Source organism: Lotus japonicus, chromosome 2 (genome assembly GCF_012489685.1).
Source record: "Lotus japonicus ecotype B-129 chromosome 2, LjGifu_v1.2".
NCBI lineage: Eukaryota > Viridiplantae > Streptophyta > Magnoliopsida > Fabales > Fabaceae > Lotus > Lotus japonicus.
The window spans coordinates 77,280,012-77,294,432 of record NC_080042.1 but is presented as its reverse complement, the minus strand read 5'-3'; the positions used below and the strand labels follow the sequence as shown (position 1 = coordinate 77,294,432).

At 35.2% G+C, this 14,421-nt stretch overlaps 1 protein-coding gene across 1 annotated transcript; it reads left to right on the top strand.

Annotated features, from left to right (window-relative positions):
* The first annotated feature begins 13,380 nt into the window (after positions 1-13,380).
* Positions 13,381-14,205, top strand: LOC130737061 (uncharacterized). Its single transcript, XM_057588831.1, has one exon. It carries the CDS (start codon positions 13,381-13,383, stop codon positions 14,203-14,205), a length of 825 nt encoding a protein of 274 aa, XP_057444814.1.
* Positions 14,206-14,421: the final 216 nt, after the last annotated feature.

The window sequence follows — 14,421 nt, the reverse complement described above, 5'->3', positions numbered from 1 at the left end:
CAGCTCTCAAACTCAAAGCTTTTTTTAACCACATTTTCTTGAATTACTAATGTAATGTTTATACTGCAACTCTTGAAAGGAACCTTATTGGCATGGTGATTGGCATGGTGCAGGTTAAATTTGAGAAAAGATCCTCACCAAATTTCATTATTGATCTCAGGAGATGTTTTTCGGCCAGTTAAGCTAATCCTTGTGGGAACCATATCTTCTGATGCATTTACTGCTAGTTGAGGGGTTTGTTGTAGGTGTGTGTTTAGTAAGATTTCTTTGAACTAGAGCCATTGAAATTTGTTGCATGTAGGTTTAAACACCCTTGTACTGAATTGAATACATTTGAGCTTATAAAAATTAGCTTATGTGTTAAAAAAATTATTTTAGCTCCTCCTAATATTTTGGTCAAGCTCCGCCACTGCCAGATAGTCTCTTTTACATGTGGCTCTTTTTTTTCCTTATTGATAAAATCTATATTTTCATCTAAATGTAGCTTCTGTTTTTTTTTTGATAGACATCCCCTTTTTGAGGGCAAGACTAATCTCATTTTTTGTTGTCCCTTCGCCTTACGGGGATCTAACTTTACTATAATTAAATCTCTGTTTCAAAAAAAAACTAAATCTCAGTAAAAACTCTTAATTTGAAAATGAGAAATATATTTTAAAACGTATACATTGGAGGACCCTCCACATTCACTCCCCTGCAAGTTCTCAAGAATTTAAACTAAAGAATCTAAACCAAAATCAGTCTGTCCCTGGTTGCCTTTTGAATGCCCACCATAATGATTTCCAATCCTTGTGCTTGCTTCTTTTACCCAGACACATACCTTAAGTAATGCCACTTTTGTTGCCTCCTCAAATGCCAAGTTCATGCCTCAAGCTTGAAGCTTTTTACAGATATGCAGTGTTCAAAAGGTATATTCCAAGTTCACCACCAAACATGTATGTATAATATAATCAAGAATGTCTTCCAATTTCCAATTTAATTTCCTACCTCTAAATATATGATGTTGTAATCAAGCCACCCTGTGCATTTTTTTCTCCTTCAATGGAATTTTGATTTTCCAATATTGATTTGTTGAGATGTTGAATATAATGATGGCTTCAAAATTAAGTGCTGAAGTCAACTCCGTGTAAACTCAACTTATGGAATTAATACAGATATGAAATTAGGTAACAAACATGAATTAGACTTACAATAACAATTTTTGAATGTATTAAAAAATTTAGAACGCTGAACAATTAATAATTGATCCAAATAGTAAAGGACTACCACAGCAGACAAATTGTGCCCCTTTCTTGGGAAAGAAAACTGCTTAATACCAATGGTTGATTCAAATAACACATATTTTATTTATCTAAGTTAAGGTCTCGAGTTTAAGTTTTGTAGTATTGAAAACGCTAAATTTTTCATAATGTTATGTTCCCAACTCGAAACAATATTATCTCTTACGAATGACACTTATAATAGCTTTGAATTTCAATGAACAGATTATCTAGCTCCTGTAATCAATGTTGCTAGCTTTACATCTCACTTTTCCTCAGAAGAGTTACTCAATATCTAACTTGTTCTTACAGTTCAGAATTGATTCTGTCTCTCCTCATTTACTCACATATGGTCAAATCATGCATAGCTGGACAAATGTTTTGTGCCATACATGCACCAAAATACTCCCTCCGTTCCTATATATAAGTCACAAATAACTAATTCTCTTAGATTAAGAAAAGTAGTTATTAGTAATAAATTTGTAAAAAAAATGATTTACTTTCCTAGATTACCCTTATTTACTTTCCTATGATTTTCTCTCTCCAAGTTAATACTTCTAAAGTTTATCATCTCTTTCATATTAAATATGAGGGTGAACTTGGAAAAATTATTTAATGCTTCCTAGATATTAGAAAGTGACTTATATTTTGTAACAAAAAATTTTCAAAAAATGTGACTTATAATAGGGAACGGAGGGAGTATCTCTTTGGGTTTTACTGTGATTTTAGAAATGCACTGTTTCCACTCTCAGTGGTTTAACAATTTTACTAGTATAATGAATAAATCAAGTAATTATTATAATCATCCTATACCACAAGGGTCAATTAGCTCAATAATTCTTCACAATTTATGATCCATTTGGCGGTTGTACCCATCAGTAACAGAATTCTTTCATTTGGTAGCATATTACATCAGATCCTCAAATTTTCTACAGAATCGTTTGATTTTTCTTTAAATATTAATTAAACATTTGTCTTCATTCCAATATGATGAAGAGGAAAGTAAAATGACATATACATATACCTCGTGAGAGATGTCTCTCTAATAAAGTATAGTGTTCATTAATTGTATGGATGGGAAGGACTGGTGGTGTTTGCACCAATTTTCTTGATTCACGGCAACAAAATAGTTTATAGATTCTCTTATATAATTGAGACACCATGTGTTGAGATGGGATAAGCTTGTGACCCGTTAAGAATCTATAGACTAGCCCACACGAGGTGCAAGTCAGGTAAGATTTATTTACTAATTAAACTAGGTTAAGGAGTTTTTCTTAAAAAAGAAAAGTTGATTTTAGATCATTCAAAAAATTCTCTTACACATTGTTTGTTTGAGAGTGGTTTGGGAAGAGAGAAAGAGCGTGGAGAGAGTTAGGAAAGTGAGAGTAAAGTTACCTTGTTTGGTTTGAGATGGGTGAAGGGAGAGAGTATAAATTTGGGTTGTGGGCTCCGTCATCTTATTGGGTCTTCTCAATTTGGATGAAAATGGACACTGTTCTGGGAATGAACATTGAAGAGAGGCATAGTACCTAGAGGTAGAGGGATTGTGCCAAGAGAGAATGAGAGTGAGAGGGAGTGCTGAATTTCAAGTGTTATTTCATCAAATGAGCCAAAAGTCCCTTACAATTGATAACTACCTCCTATTTATAGAGCTTGAGTACTACCTATTGGGCCAATTGGGCCTCCAAGATCAAGGCCCATCTGAAGTCCAGGGCCCCGCCTCAGGGCGGGATACATGCTGGGCGTTGCCCCTCTAGGGGCTCGCCCAGTCCACTAGTCCACAAGACACCGAGCTCGAGGTACGAGAGCTAAGGGTGTCTTTTAAATGCAATTGGGCCTCCGAAATCAAGGCCCATCTGAAGGCCAGGGCCCCGCCTCAGGGCGGGATACATGCTGGGCGTTGCCACTCTAGGGGCTCGCCCAGTCCAGACACTTAACACACATCTGCTAGAATTAGCTCAAGTGGTAAGAGTTGGAGATATAAGAGTTGGAGGGAATGAAGGTTGAAGGGGTCAATGTTTAAACCCTGGTGAAAGGACTAATTTACAAACATTTCTAACAACTAACATTTACCTAAAAAAACATCTACTAGCAACATTTTTTTGGCTGTTATTTCCTCCTTTCTAGTGGTTTTAAACCACCATGAACTTCGTTTTAGTTGCCAGAAAAATGTTCAATTACGATTTGTTTAGTAAATGTGAGAAAGAGAGTAGAGAGAGTCAGATAAGAGAAAAGATGAGTAGATAGAAGTAAGAAATATAGTAAATTGTGTAGGTCATTTGATATGATAAAGATAGAAGAGAAATAGTGAGGTGGATAGTAAAATAAGAAAAAGAAAAAATTATTTTTTATCAAATTGCATTTTTATCTATCTTCCAAGTAATTTTTAGCGGTCCTAGATACACTTCTAGAGGTTTTTGAATGCCCGTCAAAGGACATGAATAGAGGGAGAAAATTTTTAACGCTAGCTTTCCACTTTCTCCTCAATTTGGAGAGAGGTGAAAAAAGCATGTTTGCCTCACATTTTTAACTCTCTTTGCTATAGTGACGCAAACCAAACGTGGGTGAGACCCTCTCTCTTCTCTGTCTCTTTTTACTCTTTCTCTCTTCTCTATATCTTCTCTCCCAAACAAGGCCCTAGGTAAAATTGATATTTAGTATTAAAAAACTTTTTATCTTTCCTCCACCTGATTTTTCTATTTCCTTTATATCAAACAATTTATAAAATATATTATATTTCTCATATTTTTCTCTCTACATGAGTAAACTAGCAGCGTCGTCCATGGAACAAGAAAATAGTCTAAAAAAGACATAAATCTTCAAACATCGGCCACATTTTTCCTTAACACCAGTCCCGTTAGTGAAACGCAACAAGTATCATCATGCTGTAAAGGTGAATTCTGCTAACAAGCTAGCTGAAGCATCACCAGCTTGTTTTATTTTTTCATTGGCTCCAAAGTTTAGATCACTCCCACCAACATTAATTGAAAATAGAGTGTTAGGTCTTTTGAAAAACCATTTTATATCCATCGTTGGCCGTTATGGTTATGAAGTTGTAACAAGACACTCAAACTTAATAAATTATAAACACAAAAGACATAACATCACTTCAATAACATAACATTCATGAAATACATAACATCCACATATTACATATTGGCTCAGATATTGATTTTAAAGTCATAAACAAAAGACAAATAAGGTAACATGTAGAGCTGTCAATATGGGTTCCAACCCGCGGGCCAGCTCGACGGGTTGGCTAAATGAGCCGGGTTGGGTTGGTTAAATTCCAGCTCGAATAGAACTTGGGTTAGTGCAACCCGGCTCGTATAACCCGCGGGTTAGACGGGCCAACCCGCGGGTCAAGCGAGCCAACCCGTCGGGTTAGATTGATTTTTTATTAAAAAATTGTTTTATTTGTCTTTAATTTCAGGTTTTTTTTATGGATTATTTTTAGATAGAAAAATGAAAATTTTCATTTCTTTAAATTTGAGTCGATTTTTTGTGTTTTATATATTGTTATTCTATTATTTATCTCATTTTAAATGTGACGGTAAAATAATTGTGTTCTCAAAACCTGTAAACTAAATTCTTTTTCTATATTTCAAATGTGAGATAAAAGTAATTGCGATAATAAACCTCTTTTTTATGAGTTGGTACCAATTTCTGTAAGTATTTTTTTGAAATTATTTTTTTAATAACATTTTAAACATTTTCTAATCCAATTTATCTATTTTTTATATTTATTTCACTCAACCCGCGAGCTAGCCCGCCAACCCGCGAGCTCGTAGCGAGCCGGGTTGGGTTCATATTTTCCTGGCTCGTTAAGACCCCGGGTTGACACAACCCAACCCGTTTTCAACCCAACCCATACGGGTTGACCCATATGGGCCGGGCTGGCCCATATTGACAGCTCTAGTAACATGACATCCATATATATAATAGGCTTAAATAAGTTTTTGGTCCCTAACCTTTACTAAATGCTTGGTTTTCGTCCCTCGCCGGAGTAAAGGTGGGTTTTAGTCCCTAACCTTTGCCAAAAGATTTGGTTTTCATCTCTCCGGAGCTCTGGGTCAACGCCGGAGCTCCGGTGGCCCAAGTGGCAATGCCACATGGGATTGATGAGCTGATGTGGAATTTATTTTTTCATTTAAATTAAAAAAACCTAATTAATTTATAAAAATTAATTTTTTTAATTCTAAAAAAAAATCTAAACTTACTTATCTTAATTTTAATAAAGTCATTAATATCCAGAAACCCATGAAATTCATCGGTTCATCTTTTTCATCATCATCATTATCAAGGACCCATCAACAACAACAAATGCAACCCATAAATTATCAACAACAACAAACCCAACCCAAAAATTATCAAACTCTATCTAAACAACACCAACAACAACACAATATACCCCATGGAATAACCCATCCTGGCGCCAATCCTCTAACCATAATCTAACTGTAACAGCACCACAAAAGCTTTTACGCTTGCTTCTCCCTTCATCTTCAACAAGTAAAAGCTGCAAGCTTTTTAACCCATCAAACTCAGCAAACCCATCACTGCCACCACCGCATGTCACCGCCCTTCTGCTGGTCAATTCGCAAGTGTACGAATACCTCCGGGTTTTAAAATATCGAACCACAGGGATTGTGAGTGAGAATTGTTGATTTAAGCCTAAAGTTTGCAAGTTCTTAAAGCAGAAAATTTCAAAGATTGGTTTTGGTTGATTGTGACAAAAGTTTTGCAAAAGAGCAATGATGAATAAGTTGTGAAAAACAAATGATGGAAAATTGCCTTGGGTTTTTGATCATCTAATCCATTTTAGTCCACCTATCCTATGCATGTGAAACCTTGGTTCAACTCTCGTTGTAAAAGCCTATGTACTTACTAGTTGATTCCTCACAAAAGTAATTCTCTCAAATTGAAAGTTAAGCTCAATTCCTTGTGTACTTAAACATTCATAAGAGGTATAATATCATGTATAATCAGGCCAACAAAACCCTACCCTCACTCTATTCCTAGAAGCAAGTATAGAAGTATCTATTCCAATTCATGTCCCTAAATCATAACAAATTTCTATTTGATTATAATCTAGCTTATAGCAAAGGTGCACCAAAGCTAAGCATGCAATAAGGAATTGAAATACAAGATTAAATCAAGACTCATGCATAGAGATAGGATTTAACAAACTAAAATCTCATAGAATCTCTTAACCCAAAGCAAAAAGTAAACTAGCCACTCATGGCTAGTGGATTCATGAAGAAAGTATAAAGAAAACCTGAGAGAAAATACAAGTTGGATGCCTCCCTTGGCCCCAAAGTTCTCCTCAGCTCTCAAACTTAATCAAAAATGAGTAAAATGTCCAAATTGTCAAAGAAATTGGCCTAAGCCTTATTTATAGGCAGAATAAACGAAACTGGGCGCTCAGGCGCCAATTCAGAGCGCCTGAGTGCCAATTGCATGTTGAAAAACATGCTTCTGGACCCAATTGGCGCCTAGGCGCCCACTCTCAGCGCCTAGGCGCTTAAGCTCGCCTGAAAATGACTTTTTGGCTTCTGAAACTCCTCTTTTCAATCGTCTTTAAGTTCTTCATCAATTCCATGCTTCTTGGCCTTCTTTCTCCTTCAGTTTCTGCTCTCCAAACCTAACCAACAAGTCAAGGAAGATTCTAGAAGCTCCAAGAGCTCATTTGCACAAGAAGTCCTTCACAAAACACAACAAAACCATGCAAGTCCTAAATTTTACTTAAAATGCAAGAAAACTCCCTATAAAACTACTAAATTACCAAAACAAAATAAAGACTAAAGAAAAGATAAAAATGCATGAGAATGCATGAAACACTACATGAGACTCAACAAAAAGACTCAAAACACACAAAGAAATGACCCTAAAAACACTACTAAAATAGGGTCATCACCTTCCCTTCTTCCAGATCTGCAGAAACAGGGGCAGTGGAATGGCCAAACACCGCCACAAACTCAGCAGGTACGACTGCGATCCTTGACGCCACCACCACCAGATCTGTGGTCTCACCGCAACACAACCACTGAGAAACGAAGAGAACACGATCCAGGAAGGAGAGCACCCTTCATCTTACCCCATAATCTTTTTCTTTCCTCCCAACAAATTCATATTAATCTTGTGCTTCTCTTCTTGGATCCGGAAACAAACCCAGCAATCGAACTCACTCATCTGTTCTGGGTTGAAAAGCTTGAAACTTACACCTTTTTCTCATTGAACAAGGCCCAGATCTGATCGGAAGAAAAGGATAAGTGGTGTTGGGGTGGAAGTTGTCATTGCAGAGGAAGGAACGATGGTGAGAGGTGGGGAGAGAGAGGAGATTAAGAGATTAGGGTAATTAGTGGGTCAAGAAGATGAATGATAGGATTTGAAGTGGAATTCGTTCAATTTAAATTGATTTGTTACAGATCTAATGATTATTTTTTTACGGTAATGGTTTGTTTTTTCTTTTTTAAAAATTAATTAGATTTTTTTTAATTTAAACGTTACATAAATTCCACATCAGCTCATCAATCTCATGTGGCATTGCCACATGGGTCACCGGAGCTCCGGCGTTGACCCAGAGCTCCGGAGGGATGAAAACCAAATCTTTTGGTAAAGGTTAGGGACTAAAACCCACCTTTGCTCCGGCGAGGGACGAAAACCAAGCATTTAATAAAGGTTAAGGACCAAAAACTTATTTAAGCCTATATAATAATCCCAAATTCCACCCAAAATTTCAATTCCCCCTTCCATACTATAAACATGGACAAAAATAGGAGTTCCTACTATCCTACATCTTCATTTCTTTTCTTGAGGTCTTGGTTGCACTGAAGATCTTGGGATGAATTCAGGCATTGGCTGCACTATAGGTGCACGAGCAGCTGGTTCACGAATGTCATGGTCTATGTCTATCAATCATGCTAATTTTTGTTGATTATAATGTATTAATTAATTAAACATGTATGAGATTGTGGTAACTAGTGTTGTTAAACTAGTTAGAATTGTATCATTCTATATTTAAGGTCCCAAAATGAGTCTTGCAAGCAAACTCTAAAATTCATATGGAATTGGCCAAAATCAATGTAGTCACAGTAGATTCGATTCGGACAAACTTGCGATTCCATCGAATTTACGAGTCAAAGAGAAAGTGGACTTTTCCCTAAATCACCAAATATAAATGGGTACTTCGTGGTTTCTCAAAAAAAAATCAACAAAATATCAAGACGATTGAGCTTCATTTGTACATTCTAATTCTCGTTTCAATTTTTTTTGTTGGTCTTTAATAGATGTAATAGATGTTACCGTTCATTAAAGTAACGGTTGTATGCCTCTCATAACAAATATCTTTCTTGATATACAAATTTGTATTATCATCTCATATAGCCATAGCTTTCTTAGCCTTACATACAAAATATTTGTCTAATGTGATGAATAAATAAAGTATTCATATTCTCTGTGCAAAGGTTAGATGAATAATTGTACTATATATTAATACATGGTGGGGCTGCTTGCTGCTATGATGTGTGAGACATAAAGCTAGGATCATAAATGTTTACCAATATAGCATCACATTTACGGTTAATTGAGTACACATTTTGATACTGAAAAGGAGAAAAGTCTTTGTTCTTATGTTTATTTTTTGACCACGTAGAAGAAGGCTTCTCGTTGTAACCCAAAGTGCTTTTCCCATTCAATCTTTTTTGAGATATTTGTGAATGAAATCATATACTCATAGTACTAATCAAGTTGTTTAATAAAAGTGGAAATGAAATCGTGACATCAAAGACCAAAAATCAAACCATCATATCAATCAAGAAGGGTTGTGGGGCTTTCCACAAAATAAAACTTAGTGGGCCCCTTCACATCTAGTTAGCCAAATCTTCCACTAGCTGGGGACTTGAGAAAGCTTCACCTATTTTCCCTGAAAGTGACCAAGGGAAATCAGGGACCACATTCAACTCGTAATTCTTTACAGAATTAATTAATAATACATATCTATCTGGAATGATGATAAGTGATAACCCTTTTCTTAATTGACTCGCAACCCATGTTACTTTGTATAATGTTTAGTTTACAAATTAATTCTACCGCGCCATGTTATGAAATAAGGTAAAAATGAGTGATATGGTTTGTGATATGATAAGAAATGCAGAAAGAGATAGAAAAAAAATGTGTGAAAATAAAATAGAAAAAAAATGAGATGTGTATATATCATTACTCGACTAAACTAATTAGTAAATGGTATAATTAAGCTTGATTTTTCATAATTTAAATGTTGACTCTTCTATATAAAAAAACTAACCTTAACATGTGAATGTTACTATGTTAGCATATTGTGACATACAGTTGACATATATAAACCGTAGCAATTTTTAACTGACACTAGCTACAAAATATTGAAAAATGTAAAATTGCATTTTTACCTGTTTGAAACTCTCAGAAATTATGTCAAAGTAAGAATTTTATGGTGCCAAATACGAAAAAAAAAACATTTTTCCCCTTTCTTCTTAATTTGAAGTGATCATAAAAATATAATGGACCTACAATCCATCATCCCGAGCAAACTAGATTGATTCTCTTCTCTCTTTTGTAATTCTCATTTTTTTTCTCTCTTTTCGCAAACTCTCATGCATATAGCATACATAACATCTTAGTTTTAAGTTTTGTGTATACAAAAACTCATGCTTTGAGGGTAATTCACATTAAGATGTGAATATTCACCGTTTAAATAGAATTGACTCGCTGGATAAATATTTATATGTTTCTTTTTTTAAAACTGGATAAATATTTAATGTTACAATAAAGTATGCTAATAGTTAAAAAAACTCATGCTTTGAGGTTAATTCGCATTAAGATGTGAATATTCACCGTTTAAATAGAATGGTCTAAATAGAATTGACTTACTGGATAAATATTTGGGAATTGTTATTCAGACCCCCCCAAAATATGGGAAATGTCTAAAATACCCTTAATGAAAAAAATTGAAAAATACCCCTCCCTCCATCCTCACTCCCCCCCCTCCCACCACATACTCTTTCTTCTTCCAAACCCACTCTCTACTTCCCACATTATTTCAACTGACTTTACTTTGCCAACGGTTAATCCACAATGGATTTATCATTGTACTGTTGAAGCTCGTGGTTGGCAGCTACCATACCTAGATCGCATGACCCTATTCAACAAACTCTTCCGAAAGGCAAACATAGAAAAGGTCGATGGAGGAATCATAAATCTCGCTAAAGATTAGTTTGCAAATTTTCATATTATTTGTAATGTATCAATGACAGATTATAATGTAAGAATTAACTTGAAGTTTCTTAATGTATCAATGACAGATGTAATATAATCTTAGTTTCTGTTTCTGTTGTGTTAAAGTTTATGTTTCTGTTGGAGTTCCTGTTTCTGTCAAGTTTCTGCAAAAACTCACACTACGGAACTGCGTCAACCACGCACGCTCAGGGTGCGATGGTAACGCCTTTAAAAAGAGTTATTCATATCACGCACTTTGTAACTGCGCGACTAACGCACTTCACTAAGGGCGCATATGTGTCTCTCCTATGTATAGTCAGACACTGGGACATCAACTCTAACCCTAATTAATCGCACCTTCAACATGCGCCTACAACGCATGTTTAAGGAGCGTCTACGTCGCTCCGTGGGCAGGTGTGAGAGAAACGCACTACAAAGGTGCGTTCGAAATGGGTAATTTCAGGTTTCAAAAATTTCCTTCGGTCTAAATAGGGGTGGGAGGTCTGAATAACAATTCCCTAAATATTTATATGTTACAATAAAGTATGCTAATAGATTCACTTTTTTTTTCTTTCTCCTCTTTAAATTTTACCTGTTTTTTTAAACCATTAAATTTGAATGGTTAAACATCTGTCAGATCCTCGTGATCCACATAACATTTTTAACTAGTTTACACATACCAATATCGAAAGAACGAATAGAAAATAAAACGACATGGTTGGTGTTTATACTTTATACACTATTTTAATTTGTTCTGGTCACCCCCACAAAAGCAAAAATGACAAAATCAATTAGATACATGTTTATACTATGTCACCCTGATGAGTTGCAGCTGATATTAGTGAAGGGGACCATGCGCGTGTGAAAGCTAGCAATTAGTCATAAGTTTTATCATGTGGCATTGTATCCATTCTCCCGTGGGATATGGAGGTAATCCTCTATTCGGAGTTTGTAAAACTCATTCCTAAGTTTTGATGAAATTGATCAATGCTTGATTAAAAATAAAAGAATTCTTTGCTAACTAATTCGTTTCCTTTATTTCCAAGTCAATCAATTTTTTATATATATCTGATGACATACATCATTAGAAGCAGTGACGGATCCAGAAATTTGATGTAGTGAGAGCAATGTATACATATAAATTCGAAACAAAAAAAATTAACATATACTAAAAGTGAGGACATTTTTTAACAAATGAGAACACTTTTTACCAAATGGACCATAAAAAACAACATACTTTTACTACTCAAGTGAGAACATTTAGCAATGTGAGACACAAGTGAGGGCATTTAGCAATGTGAAACATAAGTGAGGGTATTATTTATCAAAGAAACCATAAAAAACCACATACTTTTACCACTAAATATTTTTTTTCTAATGTTTTTTCCAAAATTAAGTGAGGGCACTTGCCCTCATACCCTTACACTTAAATCCGTCCCTGATTAGAAGGTTGATGTTCCAGTATGGAGCATTGTGAGGTAGGTAGTACCTAGAGAGTAGAGAGATTGCACTAGAGAGAGAGTGTAGAAAAAGAGAATGTAACTGAATTTCACTTGTAATATTGAGAAATGAGCAAACATCCTTTACAATTGATAACTGCCACCTATTTATAGGTGTGGGAGTGCGGGCCCCGTGTGTTTGCTTATTCTTAATGGGCCACGCATTCAGGCCCAGCCTAGAGGCCAATCTGACCCGCCAAAGGCGGGTTACCTTAGGGCGTCACTCCTATAGGGGCTCGTCCGGTCCAGTTGATTAGACTGACACTTTGACAGAGCACATTTTTATGTTTTTAGAAATATTAGAATCTAAAAAATTAAGTTTGGTATACCGCTAATTAAGTGCGTGTTTGGATTAACATTAACAAAATTGATTTTTAGCATAATTAGTTCTTTCACATCAATTTTAAGTGAAAAAGAGGTGGAATGAAGAGAAAATAAAAATAAAAATTAAGAAAGTATGAGATATGTTAAGGTTGTCGTTTCGCAAGTTCATTACATGAACATAAACACTCATGGAATGAATTAATGTTCAAAATACATGGATGCCACAATAAGACATCATTTTATGTAACTCAAAGTAAAATATCCTCCAAATGATATCGCTTATATAGGACAATATAAGGGTGCAGGACCATCCTATTATACAAGCTATCATGAATACAATTCATGATGTAGTATATAGATCTACTTCTCAAATTGCATATATATATTACGAAAGATGGTGAAGATATTACCAATTGTGTTATTATTTGAAATTATGAGGGAAAAACAGATAAAACATATCGTGGGGTGTTTAACATCATGGTATATACATAGTGTGTAATGATTAATCAGAGAGGGTATCATAGCATAATGTCACCTAGTTTGCCAATTTGAGCGAGTTCTGATGCAGTGATTGCGGTTCAAGTTTTATTATATATATAGCAGGAGATATCATCATTATTGTTTTTTTGGAGGTACAAGATCCAAGCAAGCAATAAGTTTGCTCAGGATCTCAGTTAGTTTTTGATCTTGGATGGTTTGCTTGCATAATTCAATTACTGGTTATCATGAATATTGCGTGATTGTGTTTGTTATCTGAAAACGTGGTGTTACAAAATGAGCAATATTTGCAAACAGGAACTTGAGCTCGATCGATCAACAAATCTAACATGACAGTTTCAACCATGGGCGGACCCACTAAGGGGCCAGGTGTGGCATTGGCCACACCGGTTTTTATTGTTTTTTTTTTTTAAAAATTATATGGTTAAAAAAAAAGAAAAATTAATTGTTTTCTATCACCAGTTCTCAAACACGCACGCTTCTTCTCTGTTCTCAGTCTCACTCTGCTAGAAGTGCTTCAATCCTTTAATTTTATTTTCATGTTATACATGATGGTTGAGATTTTAGGATTTACAAATGATTTAAGTGAAGCACTACAAAAGCGTGATCAAGATCTTTTGAATGCTTTATCACTTGTCCAAGCCACCAAAGAAGAATTGCAAGAAATGAGGAATGATGGATGGGAAGAACTTATATCTAAGGTTATGAAAATTTGCAATAAGCATGATATTGATGTGCCTGATTTGGATGCACCGTTTGTGCAAGGGAAGAAACCTAGACGACATGCTATCACTTCTAGTGTTTCTAATTTGCATCATTATAAGCATGATTGTTTATTTAGTGTTTTAGATTTGCAGTTGCATGAGCTCAATGCTAGGTTTGATGAAGAGAATACTGAACTTTTACAATGTGTTTCATGTTTGAATCCCTCATCATCTTTTGAAGCTTTTGATGTGAAAAAATTATTGAGGATGGTTGAACTTTATCCAAATGATTTTGTTGATGTGCCGGAAGTGGTAGTGCGACATCAGCTTCAGAATTATGTTAGAAATGTTCGAAGTGATCCAAAATTTGCAAAGTTAAAAGGACTTTCAGATCTTTGTGCAAAACTTGTGGAAACAAAAAGGTGCAACACATTTGATATAGTTTATAAGCTTCTGAAGTTGGCTTTAGTCTTGCCGGTAGCTACTGCAAGTGTGGAACGTGTGTTTTCAGCTATGAAGTTTGTGAAGAGTCAGTTATGTAACAAAATGGGTGATCAATGGTTAAATGATCGTCTTGTAACTTTTATAGAAAGAGATGTTCTTGGAACAATTGACAATGATGTTATTTTAGCACATTTTCAAATAATGGATAGTAGACGATTTTCATTGTAAACTCTTGGACTATAATGTAAACTCTTCTATTTCCATGAGAAACTTTCTCTCATGGTTTTATCTATAATATTTTTCTTTCAGTCTATGATTGCTTTTATGTTTAGCCTCACTGATATTCAAGGTCTGGATCCGCCCCTGGTTTCAACCAAGTCCAATAGCACATCCAACGATATACAGTATATCCATTCGTCAGCTATAATTGAATTGGAACAATTA

Coding starts and splice junctions, on each gene's coding strand:
- LOC130737061 (XM_057588831.1), top strand. CDS start 13,381: ATGGTTGAGATTTTAGGATTTACAAATGATTTAAGTGAAGCACTACAA.